This window comes from Macrobrachium rosenbergii, chromosome 54 (genome assembly GCF_040412425.1).
Source record: "Macrobrachium rosenbergii isolate ZJJX-2024 chromosome 54, ASM4041242v1, whole genome shotgun sequence".
NCBI classification, from domain to species: domain Eukaryota; kingdom Metazoa; phylum Arthropoda; class Malacostraca; order Decapoda; family Palaemonidae; genus Macrobrachium; species Macrobrachium rosenbergii.
In genome coordinates, this window is record NC_089794.1 from 647,909 (window position 1) to 668,944 (window position 21,036).

The following is a 21,036-nucleotide window of genomic DNA, read 5'->3' on the forward strand; positions in this document are numbered from 1 at the left end:
GGAAAAAAAAAATATCCATTTAATTATATGGGTAAACATTACTTGCTGTGCAATGCTGTCAAAATATAACTGCTCTGAATATGAGACATAGCATGCTGCGATGCTGTCAAAAAGTAACTGCACTGAAAATCACACAGACAGAAAAAAAAAAATCTAGCTTCTGTTATGTTACTCATCGGCCAGCCGTATGAGAGCTGATAGTCAGCTCAGTGGTCTGGTTAAACTATTTTAATAATGATAACAATAATAATAATAATATGTTACTCATCATCAGTATCGCTGTCGTCACTCCAGGCGTCTTCCGACAGCTCCTCATCTTCAGTCTCAAAACTATCTGAGTGAGCTGATATATCTGACGTACTGTTCAGTGTGGAGAGGCACTCTGCCGGAGCGGAAGTGCCAGAAAACCATTTAGGTTGAAATCCACTGGTGGTAGCCAACCAGCCAAAATCACAAGGATTCCAGCCACAAGTTGGAATGGGTGTGTCTGCCTTTCTCCACATCCTGGCAACATAGTTTGCACGCTTGATATGCAGTGAAGCTGTCTTTTCACAAGGAGGAGGGAGGGAGGGAAGCACAGTTAAGTTTTTCACATTTTTGAGAGATGTTGCTTTCCCTCTACAATCGGTTACCTTCAGGAAAGCTTTATATAAACCGGCATTCACTGATGTTATTACCTGAATATCCATACATACATATGGCAGATGAACTCTGTGACTTCCCTCAGTGTCCACCTCATCTGATGCTAGGGTCCGAAGATGTCTGGTGGCATTCAAGTCTTCCTCTAACATCCTGAAGGGCTTAATCTTCCCTTTCCGGAAGAAAGTGGAGGTAAAATCACAGCCAGTTAAGGCATGAAAACCGAGAAGGGCATCTGTTAGACCATCATGTTTTTTTTCCAGCTCTTCAGCCATCTGAGACACATCAAGGAACCTACGATGGTTAGCAGATCCAAAATCTAAAATCACCTTTTCTCCAAACTCATATCGTCCCAGTAAACCGAGAAGGATCACAAGTACATCTGTGTCAGATGATCTGACAATTATATTCCCTTCTAGGATATTTGATACATGGAAGGCAATAAGGGTGTCTGCCTTTTCATGTTCAGCTTGCAGATGATCTGGTTTTGTCACTTGGAGTATATTGCTTTCATCATTCTTGAGCTTAATGCATTTTCCTCCATGTGATATGTATACTGTTTTCTGTCCAATTACAGACCCATAACAGGGTTTGACACATTCTGTCATCACAAAGCAGGAAAATTCTTCCTTGAAGTAAGTGTTTTTCAGGAGCGTGGCTCCACTCTGACGCTGGGCTTGGTCAGAGCCTGTGATGACAAACTTTTGGTGAATGCCTCCTCGAAGCTCTCTCTCGTAATCTTTGATGGAAGGAGACTTGTACTGGTCAAAGGTGATATGGACTTCCTCTCCATGGAAAGAGCAGGCCTTTACCAGTAAATCTCGCACCATTGTCCCATACGAGGCTCTGGTGTGTTGTAGCACAGTCTTGTGTAGGATGATGCCACCATCAAGTACTGTCACTCTGATGTTTGGGAGAGTAGTGGAGTCCAGGACTACATTTTGATAATTCTCCAACACCTTTGTAAGTGCAGCTTTGTCAGTTTTCAAAATGGTGTCATCAGTGTGTGCCAGTACCAGTGGGACAGTGGTGACTGGGAAGCTTAGCAAATGACGAAGATTGACATTCTTTTTTGTTCTTGCTGAAATGGTGAGAATCCTGCCAAAGACATCCCGTACTCCCTCAGCTGTATTTACATCCTTGATGGTTCGTGAAGGCTTGACATTTTCTGCTGCAAAGTTCATCACCCTCATTCTCGGTACACGTTTTAAGAACCGTGTCTCATCCGAATATTCAGCCTCAAATAACTGTCTCATTTGCTTTTCTCTGTTTAAGGTCCCTAAAAGATACTCTTTCGTAGCATCTTGTGCTGCCTTTCCTGAGGATAGGTTATAGAGTCCTGAACTAGGGGCAATGGTAAAAGGATTGCATGTGTTTTTCATTCCTTCTATGAGAGTGTTGATATTTTTGTTGTCATGTTTCACTCTCAAGAGCTGAGTTTACTTTGCTGGATGTTCTCCTGAATGGCGGGAAACAACTAGCGCTGGTGCCACAATTCCGCCAACTGAACTTTCACATAATTATAATAGATCAAGATCTTGTTGTCTTTCATACATATAGTCATAGCAGTATAACTGTTTTGCGTAAGATTCTGCTTGAGTTATTTTCACATCAAAATAATATTACTTTTCATGCTACCTTTGGCATATCACTGCAACGCACACAGGCACCTGACTGAAGTCTCTCGCTCACAAAGTACCCAAATATCCTCTGCTCAGTATCAGTTTTATTACTTCTAATGACTAATTTGCCTTACCATTCTTACACTTTGCACTATTTACAAATTACTCCGTACAACTGAATGGCTAGACTGTGCAATGCATACCCAGAAGCATACGTATACCAGATCAATTTCTTTATGGACACAAAACTGTAGAGCTACATCACAGTGGCACATATAATTATTTTTCTGGGCAATAAATGCTCGGTGCGATCATTTACAGGTTACGTTCACATAAATATGTATGCTAAATACATTCCTGATGTATATTATGAAGTAATAATGGCAAAAGCTCACCTATCTTACAGTGAAAACAATATCTATAGCTTAGGCGTCCAGTACACGACATCAAGCTTCACGGCATCAGCTGATAGTTTACCTCCTGATCCTGCTGCCAGACGACAACTCGGCACTCATAGAGAAAGTTTTTGGTTACATCTGGATTTGTATCAATATGCACCATTTTTTCTTCCAAATACAATGTTAAAAGGGAATAATTTCTACTTCATTCATATTTCTGCATTGTTGTCACATAATTGCACTGCATACCTCCTTTTAAGCTTGCTGGCGGGTGGAAAGCCAGAGAGAAATTTGCTGGCAATGGTCATTCTGAGTTCTTGGGGTCCCAAGGAAGGTTTTTATGAAAGTTTTAGGCATATGTTCCTTACTCAGAATAAACGTGAATTTGAAACCCCCTTTGGAAGCTGCTGGCGGACATAAAGCCAGCCTTGACATTGCTGGCATTGCTCATTCTGTGTTCAGGGGACTCCAAGGAAGGTTTAGGAAAAGTTTCAAGCGTATGTTTTTCACTCTGACAAAAAAATTTTTTTTCAGTTTTTAGGGTTCATTTTTTGATGCAAAAGCCAGAGTTTTGATCCGGCAGCGATACATTTTTGAGATGTTGGGGGTAGGCACTACTTATCTAGGGGGTCAAATCTTTTGTATTCAAGACTCGGAATAAACACTCTGGGCTGCCAGCCTAAAAGTCCTAATTCTTGGGCGAGGCGAAGTGTTTTCCGTAAGTCCTCCGTGCATTGATAATTCGATGGGAAACGAAGAAGCCAGTCGTCCAGGTACAGAGAGATGTTTATCCCTATTAGATGAAGCCACTTCGTAAGGGGCACGAGTACCTGGGTGAAAACTTGAGGGGCTGTGGATAGTCCGAAGCAGAGTGCCTGAAACTGGAAGACTCTGTCCTGGAACACGAATCTTAGATACTTCCTGGAGTCCGGAGGAATTGGAATATGGAAGTAAGCATCTTGCATGTTGATCGTGAGCATCCAGTCTCCCTGATGGATGGCTGACAAAACTAACTGATTTGTCTCCATTCTGAATTTCGTTGTTTGAACGAAGCGGTTCAGGGCACTGACGTCCAGGACAGGTCTCCATCCTCCCGATGATTTGGGAACCACGAAGAGACGGTTGTAAAATCCCCCTGAGTTTACATTCCCTACTATTTCTATTGCTCTCTTTTCCAGAAGGGCTGAAACTTCTCGAGATAAGGCAGAAAACTTCTCTGAGTTTACTGAGTAGGCTGCTAAGTTGATTGGAGAGGTTACTAATGGAGGTTTTTCCTCGAAGGGGATTGTATAACCTTCTCTTAAAACTTTCAGTACCCACAGTTCCACATTTCTCTTCTCCCATGCTGGCCAGAAATGTGACAGTCTTGCTCCCACTGGGATACGGAGGACCGAAGTCTCATTTCCTGATGTTAGACTTGAATGGTTTCCTAGATGGTTTGGAGGTTCGAAGGTTGGTTCTCGGACGGGACTGTAGACGGCCTCTACCTCCTCGAAAGGGATGTTGTTGCAGGGGTGACGATGTCATAGTAGTTGCAGTAGAGGTTGTTCTCGTAGGAAAATACGATCTCTTGGTGGATTGTGTGATGAGATCTTGGGTAGACTTCTTCTGAAGATCGACTGAAATTCTATCTATTATATCTTGCGGAAAAAGGTTATCCTTGACTACAGGCGCAAACAGAAGCGAGGAACGTTCTGACGGAGTGACACCTTTAGCTGCAAACGAGCACCACAAATCTCGCTTCTTGAGTACTCCCGTAGTATAGATGGTAGCTAGCTCTACTGCTCCATCTCTAACAGCTCTATCTGCGCACCCCAAAACACCCAGCCGGTCCGATGTGAAGTTTTCTTGAAGTGACGCACAGTCTTCTATTTTCTTAGTCAAGGCTCCTATAGTCCAGTCTAAGAAACTAAAAATCTCAAATACTTTAAAAATATCTTTGAGAAGGTGGTCCAATTCAGAGGATGAAAAAAGAATTCTTGCTGAAGCGAAGGCCGAACGACGAGAAGCATCGATAATACTGGAGAAGTCTCCTTGAGAGGGGGCAGCGACTCCCAAGGACGGAGCTTCTCCCGTTGCATAAGCCAGATACTTCTGTCTTACTAAGCGAGAAGGAGAAGAACAGAAAACCGCCTTCTTGACTTTCCTATTCTCTGCAAGCCAGGCATCCATACGGCCGAAAGCTTTCTTCGAAGACAAAGATAACACCAGGCGCGGAAGTCTGGTGGTACCTGGAGGTTGACGCATGCCGAGGTAAGCTGAACCCGGCGATAAAGGAATGACTGGGGAGAAGGACGACGGGTAGCAGACCAGGAAAAACCTCAGTAGAGCCGAGTAATGAGAGGTGGGTTGTTCCTCTTCTACAGGATCTTCGGCGGACAAAACAGGAGATCCTGGAGGTTCTACGGGGTCCTGTACCACTGGAGTTGGTTTCTCAAGAAGGCTCAACACTTTTTCAAGCCGGAGTTGAAGCGGCGCGCAAAGAAGGGTCTATAGGGACTGAAGAAAATTCTTGCTGAGAGGTCATGACTGCATGAGAAGAGGGGTTGATTGAAGATGCGCCACCCACGGCTGGGCGCATGGATGATATGCGCCCACCCGCTGTAGAAGCAAAAGCTCTGTCCGTGGACGCTTGGTTCGCCAATAATGGGTGCTCTGAAGACTGCCGTTCCCGCTCTGAGGGGACCAACATGGGCTCTTCCGTCTTGGAAGCTGGGCGTTCCCGAACAGGTAAGGTTGGAGCAGTGCGCTCAGGTGATGGGCGCTCCGACGAAGGTGTGCGCTCAAACGATGATGGGCGCTCGGATCTTGGATGCTCGGACATTGGGCGCTTGGACTTTGGGCGCTCTGAAGGTGAAAGGTCGGATCCTGAACCGTCTGTGAACTGGCGTTCTGAACATTGTATGGGCGTTTTCTTGCGCGAGAAAAGAGCGAGAATCTCTTGTCGTGGCCCAGAAACTACAAGACGGAGAGGGCTATGATCTCTCTCAGCTGCTCGCTTACGAGGCAGGGGAGAGTCCATAGAAGCGCCTAGCCTTTTCAGTGGTCTAGATACATGAGAGAAACGGTCACTGCGTCTCTTAGATGTGGGCAAGTCTGATCCACTTGAAGAAAGAGTGTGCGTATCCATCCTAATACCTTTCCAACGATATTCATCCGCGGCCTGGGATCAGTGGACAACGGGTTCGGATGAGGCGACGACTGCTTGTGGGCAAACCCCACTGACCTCCCTTAGACTGTCAGTTTGCTTCCTCCCATGTTTGCAAGGGGAGTTTAGCAGGGACCTTGGTCTAGGAGCATCGGTGGGACGAACAGCCGCCCCCTCCACTGACACATCACTTAACACAACACTATTAAATTTGTCCATTAGGACTTTCACAGAATTCCCAATTTGGGACACCGTATTAACAAGTAAATTAAATTTCTGGTCTACCCATGCTTCTAAGCTGGCAATGGCATTGGGTTCAGCAGAATAAGAATTAGGTACAGGAGTGATGGGAAAAGCTGGAGGGCTGGAAATGGGAGAAAAAGCTGTCACAGGCGTCGAAGGGATAGGTAAAACATCAATATCTTCCCTTGAAGAATGGCCCATACTAGCAGAAGCCTTAGCTTCGGCCCTAGCTGTAGCTTTCCTAATTCTGTCCCTTTTCAATTTGTCTAAATGAGACTGCAAAGTTTTCCATTTATCCTGATCCCAGTCTTTACATTTGTCACAAGTCAAATCAGGGGAACAAATTTGTTCCCTACAAGTACAACAATTTGTCTGTTGGTCGTATTTTACCGACATGAGTCTAGTTTTGCAGCCTTTGCTGCAGTACCTAAAGCTGGATAAACTAGAGTCAGACATAATGGTCAAGAATTCCAAATGAATAAATACCACTCAAATTGTCCAAAAATCTAGCTAAGCTAATAGCTGCACTACCAACAAAAGAGTACTTCACCAAAGACGATCTCCGACATTCAGTGAAAACGAAAACGAAAGCTGCTAATAACTGGTGTTCAGTCATTAACCGGCAGAAACGAATTGAGCTCCTTAGCTAAGTTGTACCTATTCTTCCCCGAAAGTGGGCAGGACAACATACCTACACTCAAAACAAAAGAGCGCTACTGCGAATTTCGAATTTTGAGCTGCTGCTTAAGTAGAAACTATAGCTATGTAATTATTTGGTAAGTTACATATATAAAAAAGTAATTTAAAAACAAAGAAAATAAGGGAAAGAAAACTTGCAAAATAAAGTGTTTAAGTTCTAGCATTATTACTTACACAAGAAGCGAAATAACTAGATTCAGGATGAAAAGATAACGTAGGAACCTAAAGTAAGATCCAACGCCAGTTCCAAAAGTCCCTTCTATTTCTTTTAGATCTTTATGCCACAGACTGTAGTCATGGAATGTATCTTGGACTGACTGAATCATCTAGAGATAAAAGCACATAAGGATTATTTCATGACATGAATATAAATGACAAATTAACTTCTCTCAATTATTCATATTCTGTTTAACTAGGAGATAAGTTTACAAGTCAAAAAAAGTGCATGACATACTGTATACTGAACTACCTGATAATCTTCAAAATTTAATAAAGTAAACAAAGATTCCTACCAAATAATAAGAAAGGAATATGCAGACAGTAGTTTGGTAAACAAAGAGAAAATACTTTTGAAAATCAAAGCTACTGAGAATTTACTAGAAATGAAATGAGTATTACTGTAATGTGCTGAAACTACAGGTAACATGTAAAGGCAAAATATTTAGTAAGTCAAATTTGATTCTCTCTACACTGTGATACTGTATTTACTTTGCCAAATGACATACCTTATACCAGTGCATGCTCACTGTATATTTATACGCCTTCCACCCAGATATTGTGCGAGCAGCAGTTCTAGAAGATGTCTGGCGAGCTGTAAGCCGTCGTCTAATTTCCTTTTTAACTTTCAGAGGCTTGCATAATTCTCTTAAAGCTTCCCTGTTAAGGAAAATGAAATGCAAAATGCTACACACTTTTCTTGTCAGGTACTGAAATGCTAAAGAAGTTCTACTCTTAGCTATGGTATAAAAGGAATACAATGCATACTGCAATTTATATGTCAAAAAAGAGTAGCGAATGGCACCCTATTTAACTGTACAGTAAACACTATTCTATCACTGAACACATGCTGGCTCGGTCCTTGGCTCTGATGAGCGTTACTTTCTAGCATCATTACCAAGTAGAAAAACAATGAATTCTCATGGTAAAAATGTTGACACATACTCAGTATTACCTCAAAGAAAAAATATCACTACCATCCCAATAGCACCATATTTTTTAAGTAATTTAAATTTTTCTGGCATATGAACTAGCTGGAACAGTCATTGAACTTTGTGACAAGGTCGTTAACTAGTGGTTATAAGGGTGCGTGAAGGAATACTCTTCACTTGCCTTCCCTCACTAGTTACTTTTTCCTTTGGCCATGGGATAAAGCAGGGCCGTTGAGGTGGGATTATGATAACAACTCAAGATTCATATTCCTTAGAAAAATATAAATAACTTAAAATTATATTTGTTCCTGTGGAAATACAAACTTGGGTGGGAGGTCATCTCTGACAACTTAGTTGAATCTTACCAAGAACTTCACACTCCCAGCCATGTATGAGAGTAAGGGCTACAATGACTCCTGTAACCTCCTACCCAGTCTGGCAAATGGAATGGCCAAGAGGTAGGGCACTGAGCATGAGTTAAAATGGCACTGCAGTAAACCTCCCGTATTTGTGGTCTCACTATTCGCAGACTCACATATTTGCGGATTTCTCTGTGGAATGTATCTACCCATTATTTGCAGAAAATTCGCCCATTCGCGGTATTTCTCACTGAGAAATATTCACTAATTACTGTATTTTCATATTTTCATGAATAAATGCACTTTTTGTGATAAAACTACTGAAATACTCAAGTATAAGCATTTTTAGAGGGTTTTTTTTGTGTTTAAACTATCAAAATAGGCAGTTCTAAGTGTTTTTAGAGAGGTTATAAGTATTCAAGGATTTTAGCTATTCATGGGGGTGTGTCGCATCCCCATAAATATGGGGGTTTACTGTATATTAATTGGAATGTATCTATCAAAACATGGTCTTTTTATTATATAGAGTATATATATAGTGTCAAGAATTTATATTCCTCCCTCCTAGAGAATTGCCAGGCAATTGATTTCTAATAAAATCCAGCATATCAGTTAACTAAGAGTCAAGCTGAAAAAGAGGGTCTCCCACTTTATTTTGAACCCAGGACGCATTCCATTCTCCTGGCCGGATATGCCCAGGCCTACTACACAATAGCTCCCCCACCTTCAACCCCCCTACTACAAGAACACACCTAGATTTACCCCCTCCTGTGGGGTAGTGTTTGTGAGTTCAGATCAGAGAGGTTATAGGTATAATAGGTGCAAGGCATGCAAAGGGGAGCTAGGATCTTAAGCTTTAACCACCTAATCTATAAGACCATTTTTCCCTTAACTTTTTGCCTGGCGCCAGACTATTCTTTCAGGTAAACCTGGATGTGCGAAAACACACCTAGCCCGTGTCGATTTTCAACAACAAGAGCAGAGACTTCCCCGCCATGTTCCGAGACAGATATATACATATATATATATTTTATATATATATTTATATATATATATATTTATATATATATATTTATATATATATATATATATATATATATATATATATATATATATATATATATATATATATATATATATATATATATATATATATATTATTATCACTTTTGTACATGATTCATTTATCACATTACCACAGGTGAAAAAATAAGAGATGGGGTGTAGGTCCCGACCCGGTTTTCGACTTTATTTCTAAGCCATTGACAGAAGGCTTGGAAATAAAGTAATAAACCGGTCAGGACCTATACATATATATATATATATTTTATATATATATTTTTCACCTGTGGTATATATATATGATATATATATATATATATATATATATATATATATATATATATATATATATATATATATATATATATATATATATATATATATATATATATATATATATATATATTTGAATGATTTTATTGTTTGTATATATCTTTTATTGCTTTATTTTAATGTCTGTTTCTTTTTTGTGCTGTTATCCAACTCCACATTTCAATTTTGTTTATGGTGAACCTTCCTCATTTTGGATGTAATTGCTTACTCTTGCATCAGCAAGTCAGGATTTACTAGTGATGGAGAATCTTGCTTTGATATACAGATGAATGTATAGAAGCAATGGCAGCTTGTAGTCCCAATGCAGATTGCACAAAAACTGCAGGGTGCTATCTGTGTACTTGCAAGACAGTATAGGTGGGTGTTTTGATGCTAGTGTTACAAAGGTTTACATAAATGCACTGATAACACTTGTGTTTATAATGAAGAAGCTTTTATTGTGAAATTCTCTACAGTTGTGCCTTCTAAAAGTCTGTTATGTACTGGATGTTATAATGGAGTATTATTTCCAGCTGTGATGATTTCTCCAGATTTACTGTGAACTGAACTTTTTTGGAGGTGCCTCTTTACCTGTATTGTTATGTTTTCTGTGAAAACGTGTTATTGAGACTGTCTGTTTTATTAGCTGTGATAGGTATTGTGCGTGTTTTTTTGTGGTTTTTGCAAAATAAGTACTGAAAATGAATGTAATGAAGAGAAAAGAAACTTAGATTAAAGAAAAATTGACTTTAATTCACTTTTATGTTTTCTGATGGCCATCAAAATTTGAAAAGAAAAGAAATTGGAGTTATATAGTATTCTGATTTACAAGTGTATGTTTTCTTACATGTATGTTAGCTGACCGGTCAGGTAGGTTGACTCTAAGTATGATTATCACACATATTATAACAGCACACAGGAAAATATTTTATTACTGTTGAGATTTCATCTCTCTCTCTCTCTCTCTCTCTCTCTCTCTCTCTCTCTCTCTCTCTCTCTCTCTCTCTCTCATGTACCCTACGCACACAATTGCATTTATCAATTGGGTTGCAAAAATAAAAAAATTAGAAAATACAGTAAAAATATAAATGACAATAGCATAAAATATAAATAAAGAATCATAAGCCCAACAAGACAAAAGTTCTAACAAGTCACTACATAGTGTGTGCATTTGTGTATGCTTGTTGCTGCGGTCTCACATTTGCCATTTTTCTTCTTTGCTTTTCTTGATTTACTGTTCAGTTTTTCATTAAAAGTCTGGTTGACTCTAAGTATAATTATCACATATATAACATTACACAAGAGAATATTTTATCACTGGTGATATTTCATCCGAGTTGTTTTCTCTCTCTCTCTCTCTCTCTCTCTCTCTCTCTCTCTCTCTCTCTCTCTCTCTCTCTCTCTCTCTCTCTCTCTTTTGTACCCTACTCACACAATTATGCTTATCTTATGGGTTGTAAAAATAAAAAATGAGAAAGTACAAAATACAATAAAATATATGAATGAGAATAGAGTAAAATATAAATAAAAAGTCATAAGCATAGCAACAAGAAAAAAGAAAAGCTGTATCAAGTCAGATGTGTACCTAGCCCTCTTCACCCATCCAACACTACATCCCCAAACCCTCCCAACCATAGAAACTGCTCCACAGCTCCACCCCCTTCCAAAAAACCCAGCCATCTGACCCCCTACCTCTTAAACTTCTCAAGGCCTCCCCCACCGCCCCCCAAAACTCCTTCTTAGTCTGTCTGAGTGTAAACAGTGTTATCAACAATTACCTGAGGCCATGCAGATTTGCCAACCATCGGAGAGTGGTTTTTTCCAATTTTTTGAAATTCATATATATCATATATCTTTGGGGCCTTGGTCCCTGGTCCAAGTGTGTTGGATAATGTTGAGTTCCAGATAACAGCGATCCGGATAATTGAAGGATTACTGTAACTAACATTCATGCATCATTTACCGACACTTTCTTTAGATGTTTCTTAAAAGTAAGACGTGAGTCAACGGTTACACCTACAATAGTTCAAGCTTCACACTCATTCAGTAAAGCCCCATCCACCTAAAGGGAAGGATGAGGTAGAAAATCTTTATGGGTTCTGCTAATCAGTAGTTTTTTTTTTTTGTTTTTGTTTTACTGGAGTTCAGCCTCATACCCTACCAAGTAATCTGGTCCAAGTCACACTTGAGACTAAGGGCAGCTTCATTTCTCATAACTGGAGACTTTACACCTGTAAGTGTTGCATTACTAGCACACTGAACCATCTGGTTTTTCAGGCCAACAACCATATCACTTGTATACACTAAAAATAACAGTGGACCAAGGACACTACCTCTGGAACTCCAGACACAATAGGTCTTGATTTGCTTAAGATCCCATCAACAACAACTCGCTGCTGTCTACCTATAGGAAAATCCTTAAGTAAACCTTAAACATATCCATCCACTCTAAGATTCTAAAGTTTCTAAACAAGTGCTTGGTGATCTACTAAGTTGAAAACAGCACTAAAATGTATTTGAATTACTCTATACTCAAAACCCCTATTCTCTTGTAAATGGTATATCAAATCTAAAAGAGCATTGCAGGTACCTAACTGCTTCCTATATGGATATTGACTAACAGCTTACAATCCTTTAGATTCAACATACTTATATAGTGGCTTAAAAAAGGATTTTGACAAAGGAAAAATCTATTTCTGGAGAGCGGCCCGTGTCACCCGGTGAAATAGTCCATTCAGCACTTATTTCTAGGTAATTCCGTTGCTAGATACCAGAGAAAGCTAAATGAAATGCTGGAGTTACTACCCCCAGAGCGAGCTCCACTAGATGGAGTCGTGTATGGAAAAGGGTGAACTACAAAAACACGGAACCTTATCCTATAGAGATTCCCAATGTCAAAGTCCCAACGAGAGAGGTGCCGATACAAGCCCATGCACTACTCGCGGACTGTATACAAGGCAACACTAGCCGCATTCCATGTTAGCACCCACCTCACTAGAATGAAGTTTATCAAGGGAGGGAGAGAATGAAAAACAGGGGTGGGTCACCGGGTGACACGGGCCCCTCTCCAGAAATAGATTTTTCCTTTGTCAAAATCCTTTTTCTGGATCGGGGTCCCGTGTCACCCGGTGAAATAATAACAGAGAAATAAACATCATTCTTATGCTATTAAAGACTTAAATAGAAACGTTGAAAACTAGGAGAATTCTACCCTGAACATTAGTAAGGTCCTCTAAGTTCATGTAATGAAAATAATGTAAGTGGTCACCGTCTAAGATCATGAGCTTAGAATAGCACCTGAATAGGCTTGTATTAAGAAAATACTTCCTGCCTAATAGCAGACCCAATGACAGTGCCCCCTTTTTTTTTTTAAAGGAGAGGACCTGACAAAATTTGCGAGGTCCTGTCTAAAAAAGCCTGCAAGGAGAAAACTGGACACAGAAACAGACCTTGTAAAGGGAGTACTTTCCAAGGTGACCACCGAAAATGAGGACCTTCAATTGTAGATAGAAAGTTAGGGTGAGGAATTCACAACACTACCCCTGATGAGGGGAAACCAAACTGATTGGTTCCGCCAGACAGGGCAGACAGTACAGGAAAACTAACACTAGAAGCTAAGCTGATTAAAAAATTTTTTTTTTTTTGGGACTTCCTTAACAAGGAAAGGTAAGAACAAGATGATTGTTGGTTACCGAAGCTAACTCCGATACATTACTCAAAGACCAGGAAACCGAATGTGGACGGAGTACTGTTCTTAGACGAACACAGACCTTAGGGATGAAAGTTAAGGGCCTGTGAGTCTAGTTCCAACAAAACACTTTCCTCGAGGCCAATGTGGCCGCATCAGTACTGTAGCTTCGAAAACTATGTGAAGAGTGCTAGTTACTTAACTGCAGAACCATACTGCAGTAGAGTAGGATCCTTAACTGATTTCAGGAAAACAGTAATAACAGGACCAATATCAGTTTCCTCCTAAACTGTAAGATTCACAAAGACCACAAAGCCAGGACATCAGAGTTTGAGGGGCTGGCGCGAGGCTGAGTTTATACCAGACGGGACAGCTTGATAGTTTGTGGCTGAATTGGGTTGCAAACAGACCTACTTCCAGGCCCAGGAAAAGGTCACAAGACTACCTGAATGACGCTCCGTCTAAGGACTATTCCGACACCAGGGGGGGAGGCCCTGGATAGGGAAAAAGCAGTGACCTTTTGGACCCCTACAAGAAGGGTGGTAGACAGAGGCACCTGCGTCTGTTGGTTATGGAGAAGAATGAACCATAACCTGAACGAAGCAATTCGAGTCCAAAACCACTTGTTCACGCAGCGCACTATTGCTGTTTTGACCAGAACCAGCCTAAAAGGAAACCTCTTGGGGGGAAGAAGTTTCCCAAGGACAGGAAGACTGTCACCGCCCTCCAAAGCGTTGATATGGAACTGCCGGAACGTGACCGACTAAGCACCATGTACTTCATTGGGCCAAAAAAATATCCACCTCACCCGCCCAGAGAGGTGACGGTGTGGAATACTGAGGCCGGAGGGGAAAGCTGGAGAGGAACTGACTTCGGTAAGCACTTGATAGTTGTGCAAGGCCGGAGGCCACTATTCAAGCAGGAGGAATCAGGGAGACACGTCCCTGACTCCACCATACCCCAGGCATAAACTCCAGCTTTGACTTCAGAAGGAGAACCGTCACTGAAGCAAACTGGAGAAAACCCAGGACCTTTTCTTGGGCACGGCGAGAGGTATGCTTGAGATGATGAAATGATAGGACGTCCTTGCTATCTCTTTCCACTTCCACTGGATTCATAACTATGGAAGGCTACCCTCCTGAATCAGGTGGGATTCCTTCCTGGTTACTTAGAAGCCCAAAGACTCTAGAAACCGATTATAATGACCGGCGCCCTCAGGCAATTCCCGACGCTGGGTGCCCAAATGAGCCAGGCAACTAGATATGCAGCTAGCATAGCCTCCTAATACCGGAGCTGTTGAACTATGGTATTGTTCAAACTGGCAAAGACTCTGGAGCCGCATTGAGGAGGGCATGAACCTGAAGGGGCACGCCTGCTCCCGAGTCTGAATCCCAAGAAGGATAGGACCTTTCTGCAACCAAGATATGAAAGGAAGCGTCGGAAAGGTCTATAGAGGTGGTTCTGGCTCCACGGCGCAGTAGGATCCGAACCCACAAGACTGTAAGCAACCGAGACTTGCCGCATGAATAAGGAAAACAAACGGGACACGCCCGGAAAAATTTTCCAGTGGAAGGGAACTTCCTTGGCAGACTGAAAAAGCCTGACAGGCCATTCATAAAGACCCCCAGAACTCTGGCCGGAGGCTGATTGAACCTGATTGGAGGGGAACAACAGTCCAGCTCCACCGGGCCCTGATAACTATACTCTGGGCCCAGGAACTGAAGTTCCAGTGGCTCGAAAATGGTACAGCCTCCCACCCATATGAGAAATACTACAGGGAGGAGGCTTGATTGCCTCCCGTGAAGCGAATGCCTTCTCAATTTCTCGGAAAGAAGTAGGATGCTTCCCTGCTCCTATGATAACCCCGAGGGTCAGAGCCTCTGGCCAAATGTCTAGTGAAAATTCTTTCCTTAGGTTTTCGTATGAAGCAAAGAAAACCCAGCGGAGGCACGTGGGGAGGCAGAGACACACGGGGTGTTACAAGGGGCTGATGTGTTGGCTGAACCCGCACACATCGAGGTGGAGGCTGGGAGTGAGAGCTGATGGCTGTCTAGGGGCAGAGACCTGAAGAGCCTGCACCACCGCCTGAGCAGGGGGGCTCTTGAACTACATGAACTTCTTGCGGACTTGGGACAGGTCCCGGCAAGATCAGACCGTTTCTGCTTGTAGGGTAGACACCCATGAGAACGGAGGCTCTGGGTAACATTAGTAGCCCCAGATGGGCCATAACAACGCCCACCTGGGGAAAGATTAATTCTCCAGGTGAAACTGTTCATAAGATTTTTCAGCTCAAGGCGGAACGGGCAAGCCTGACTTACACCCTGTTTCAGCTTCCGAAAATTGACTCCGGAAGCTTAGGAGCTGTACGCTGAATAAATTAGAAGCGTAGTCCGGGGTTAGAAGATTCACTGTGAATGTATCTGTGATATCTGTCTCCCGGAAATGCCTCAGCAATACATTTTCAAAACAAGCCTGTTGATAAGAGGGCTACATTCGGAGCACAAGGGGTAAGAAACAGGGCTCTCAAAGAGAGCACGGTAAGACCCCACAGCTGGCGTGAACTTGGAAATTCTCCGCCTGCCACTCCGTTAGAGTTCTCAGGAGACGATGTGTCCAGCCCCTAGCTGAGGGCTCACTTATGGATCCTGCCAGACAGATGCCATGCTCGTTCTGACAGTCTGGTAAAACCCGGATAAGAGGATACCAGACCGGAAGGGAAGATATGCCTTTCCACCAACCTCCGTGTGCCCACACCCCGACAGGAGGGTGCCTTCATGCTGGGAAGCATAAAGGAAGGCACCAAGATTCCCCAGACTGGAGGGGAAAAGAGGTGGAGGTGTCCGAACGATAGAATTCCAGAACGGAGCAGGACTTAATAGGTGATCCATTGACAATGAGTCTTGAGATTAATCTCTTGGGATTTAAGCTCCTGGGAAAGGGAAGGCATGGACCATGAGGTAGATAGTTAGTTTAATAGGTTGACAATGACCCTCAAATCGAGCTCCTTATAAGGAGACCCGTAAAAGAGTTTTCAACAAAGGAAGGAGGGGGTAACCGCCTTGCTTTGCTTGGGCCGTGTCCCTTTCCAGAAGACGAGGCCAAACTCGTAGATGGCACCGGATTAGAGATCCGAGACGTCCTTGAGGGGGTCCCGGAGCGGGTCTTCTTGGTTTAAAAAAGGGTCTTTTTTTTTTTTTTTTTTTTTTTTTACTGACTTCACCTTAGGGACGGTAGACCAGGAACCGTCGAAAAGGGATGAGAAGTTAACGAATCCCCTAAAGGAAAAGTTTGCCTCACCTAATTCCGAGCTAAGCGGAAAAGGTTTGTCTCAATTATTCCCGCACCTACTTATCGCTCCGGGACGATGTTCACAGGTCCGAGAACGAGACAGAAGGCCGCAACGTCTTCAGAAAACTCTCCGTAAACAATTAACTTGAAACGAAGAGTTACGAGACTTGCGGCCAGCCTCCAGGAGGGGGAAAAATTAGGACCCCAGACACCGGAGGAACAACTATTAATAAGTTATATAAGACGGAGTTTGGCGAAGGAAAAACCGATAGGTGTATATGAAACCTACCAATTTACCGAGAATCTCGCCCGGAAACGGAGTTTGGCGGAGGAAATCGATAGGCGTATATGAAACCTACCGATCCACCGAGAATCTCGCCCGGAGAGAGCCCAAACACCGAAAGATTAACTATTAATAAGCCACAAGAGGCGGAGAACCGATAGGTTTATATGAAACCTACCAAAATAACGAAAATCCCGCCCGGAGACGGAGTTTGGCGGAGTGAAATCGATAGACGTATATGTGAAACCTACCGATTCATCGCCGAAAGAGCGACTATTAATAAGCCACATGAGGCGGAGCTTGACGGAGGTAAAACCGACAGGTATATATGAAACCTACGGATTCATCAGGTAGCCTGCTTGGGAGAGCATAGCGTACAACGCAATCTGCCGGGTGCCAAACGACTAAGAATAAGCCAAAGGAGGCGGCGTTTGGCGGCGATAAAACCGACTGGTGTAAATAAAACCTACGGATTCATCAAGTAGCCTGCTCGGAGAGAGCATAGCGATTTTACAACCTTCCGAGTCAAGAATAAGTCACATGAGGCGGAGTTTGGCGGAGACGAAACCGACAGGTATATATAAAACCTACGGGTTCATCAAGAAGTCTGCTCGAGGAGAGCATAGCTGTACTTCATAACCTTCCGTACCAAACTATAAATCCAAAACAGACTGCGCACGGGAATGGGAGCTATAGACTCCGTGACCGCTGGTTTGTTGCAGGATAGCGGAGCATTCCTGCACTTGACAAAACCAGCCGAAAACGTATGAGAAAAGGGCATGCTGGAACGGATGCGGAGCAGAGTGCCGTAGCAAGCCATTAGCCTAGTCAGACCAGAAAACCCCGGAGAAAACCGGAGAGAAAACCGGGCTAACAGGACAAAACTCATAGACATAAAAACAGAGTCAACGGAACATTCCGGAGCGATCATGTTTGAACAAAATGTGGGAAGGTTATGAACTGTTCGGAAGTGGGCGCACTCCGAGCCAAGAGAGGAAAACCCCCGGAGGAGGATATCCTGAACGAAGTGATAGCGGTGGGGGGGAATAAACGCCGACCGCTAAACACTAAAACCGCCGTAGCAGTAAGCAAGGAGAGCGCCCAACAAGATAACGAAACACCGAACAGGTAGTAGCAAAAAGGAGGGGGAACGCCAAAAGTAAATAAAGCAGAAGACAGTTAGGTGGAGAACGCTAACTGGCCTCGTATGAGATCCCAACAGTGAGGTGCGAACATGTAGGAAGCACCACGAAGGGAAATAGTCGACGTAAAAGGAAGGGGGAAGGATAGGCCAGGAGGTTGGTAACCCAAAGCAGCGACCAGGGGTGGGACAGCACTCCCCGGGCGCCCAGAGATTCTCATAGATCCCTCGCTATGTAAGCTGTGTTGCACGACAAGAGCGAGAGAAAAAGAGAGGAAGGGCAAAAACTCTACGGCCAGGAGAGCAATGAAAGATAAAAGGAGTGTGAACAGGAGTGGGGAGAGCACTCCTGGTCACCTCCAGGTCCAGGTGGAGTGCCAACTCAGACACACCGAGGGACAATCAATCAATGCAGAGGAGGGATGTAGGCTACAACATAAAATAAGGATAATTGCTCTCAAGCCTTGGAAAGTTAACAAACTTTGAAAACAAACCAGGGGGGAGAGAGAGAGCAAAGGATAAAAGGGAGAGAAGGGGACTCTCGAAACCACAAAATAACATATATATAGTCGGTAAAAGAAGTGTGAACAGGTGTGGGAGAGCACTCCTGGTCACCATTGGTAAGCAACCCAAAGAAGGATTGAACTAGGATAGGCTACGCAGGTAAACCCTCGCTATTCCAGCTTAACTTATTAGGAACATAAGCCTAAGTGAAAAGCCGAAACAGGGAGAGAGGGTGGACGTAGGCAATATATCCAAGCCAAAACCAAACAAAGGGAAGCACCAGACATAAAACACACATGTACAGAACGAGATCACCGACATGAAACTCATACGTACAGATCGAGATCGTCCCTCCTTAACGATTTTTCCCCGAAGGGAAAAAGTGTTACAGCCAACCCCTAGGCTAACCTAACTGAGGCGATGTAAAGGAAGGAAGCCTAGGAGAGGGGTAATGGCTAACCAATAACTCAAAAATCATAATAAAACAAAGATTGTCTATAAGGTACATGTAGGAGGATAGGCAGGCCCAACACAACATGGACGTGAAGGGACATGACCGACCTCCAGTTAAATGAAAGTATCCCAAAATTAACAAAATTCAAAAGCATCCAAGCACAAGGTCAAAAATTAAATGTACCAATGAAAATCATGTTCCCATACACTTAGAGAAGTGAGTCTAAAACAAGGCAAAATAAAGCCAAAATAAGAAGAGAATCGGCCCGAGGGGGAACCACGTAGCCTAAACAGCAAGACAGCACTTGACCAGGAAGGGAACACAAAATTCACAAAATAAACAAAATTATAAAAACAAAGTAAAAACCGTAACAGTACCAATGAAAATAAGATCCCCAAAGGCTAAGAGAAGTGAGTGACAAAAATAAAGCATAATGAGGCCATGATAATAAGCGAATGGGCTCGAGGGGGAAGCTAGGTAGCCTAAACGCTCAACAACACTTCTCGTAAATGAAGCCACGATAAAAGCGAATGGGCGACCCCAGGGGGTGAAATTAGTAAGCCTAAACGCTAAACATCACTCGTAATGAAGCCATGATAAAAGCGAATGGGCCGAGTGGGTAGCTCGTAAGCCTGGGGCGCTAAACATCACTCCCGTAATAAAAATCACTCTCGTAATGAAGCCATGATAAAAAGCGAATGGGCCCGAGGGGTAGCTTGAGCCTAAACGCTAAACAGCACTTCTCATAGTAAATGGGTACAGAACAAACATAAAATTAATCAAACCCACTAAAGTTAGGGATCATTAATGGTAAAATATCCCAAATAAAAAGGGATACAAATAAAAACACAAAACAAACATGCCGACCCAAGACCAAGAGAGGTCAAGAGGCAGACGTGAGAGGAGATCGAGACAGGCGTTATAAATCCCTTTAATTATTAAACTAAAGGAAAATAAGAAGCCTCAATCGCCTAAAAACAACAAAACACTGGTACTCAAGTAATTGAAGAAGAACCTTGTGAGGATGCCATAAAAAATCCAAAATAAAGCACAAAATAAGGATCACAACGAAATTACGTATGAGCAAAAAAACGTGCTAAAATGGAAGGCTAGTGTTGCCTTGTATACAGTCCGCGAGTAGTGCATGGGCTTGTATCGGCACCTCTCTCGTTGGAACTTTTGACATTGGGAATCTCTATAGGATAAGGTTCCGTGTTTTTGTAGTTCACCCCTTTTCCATACACGACTCCATCTAGTGGAGCTCGCTCTGGGGCAGTAATTAACCAGCATTTCATTTAGCTTTCTCTGGTATCTAGTCAACGGAATTACCTAGAAATAAGTGCTGAATGGACTATTTCACCAGGTGACACGGGACCCCGATCCAGAAATGAGTTTTTCAGCAACTTTGGAGAGCACAGGGAGAATAGAAATCGGCCTGTAGTGACTGCAGTCTGCAGATATGCCATTTTTTGGAAAAAGCACTGTATTACTAAGCTTGAGCTCATCTGCAAAGAAACTACATTGACATAAAAATCTATAGAATCTACTAATCTTGAAAGATTACACACTAGCCTTTGTGAAAAGAAAGGAAAGAAATCATCAGGATCCTCTCCACCCCAGCTATCATGATTATAAAGAATTTTCTTAACCCTTAAACGCCGAGCCTCTATTTACAAAAGTGTCTGCCGTATGCCGGTGGGGTTTGAGAGTTGGCGCCGAAGTGGAAAGAAAGTTTTTTTCAAAAAATCACAGCACGTTTAGTTAAGATTAAGAGTTAATTTTTGGCCCTTTTTTTTCTCATTGCCTGAAGTTTAGTATGCAACCATCAGAAATAAAAAAAAATATCATATATAAATATTGGAATATATGACAGCGCGAAAATCGCGCTGTGAGCAAAACGGTTAAAGCTAATGAGTTTTTTTTTTCTCTGTGTATTGTACACTAAATTGCGATGATTTTGGTATATAACAAATTGTAAAACAATCAAAGCAACACAGAGAAAATATTATCACAAAATGATGCATGAATTTGTAACACACGGACGTAAA

The 21,036-nt window shown here is 42.5% G+C and overlaps 1 protein-coding gene across 1 annotated transcript in view; it reads right to left on the minus strand.

Moving 5' to 3' along the window:
• LOC136835091 (transmembrane channel-like protein 5) overlaps positions 1-21,036 on the minus strand; it is a 617,814-nt gene that overhangs the window by 362,905 nt on the left and 233,873 nt on the right. The window contains exons 5-6 of the mRNA XM_067098270.1: positions 7,475-7,625; positions 6,924-7,075 (exon numbers count right to left, since the gene is read on the minus strand). Of these exons, the coding sequence (XP_066954371.1) occupies positions 6,924-7,075; positions 7,475-7,625 (303 nt within the window). The remainder of the gene's footprint in view (positions 1-6,923; positions 7,076-7,474; positions 7,626-21,036) is intronic.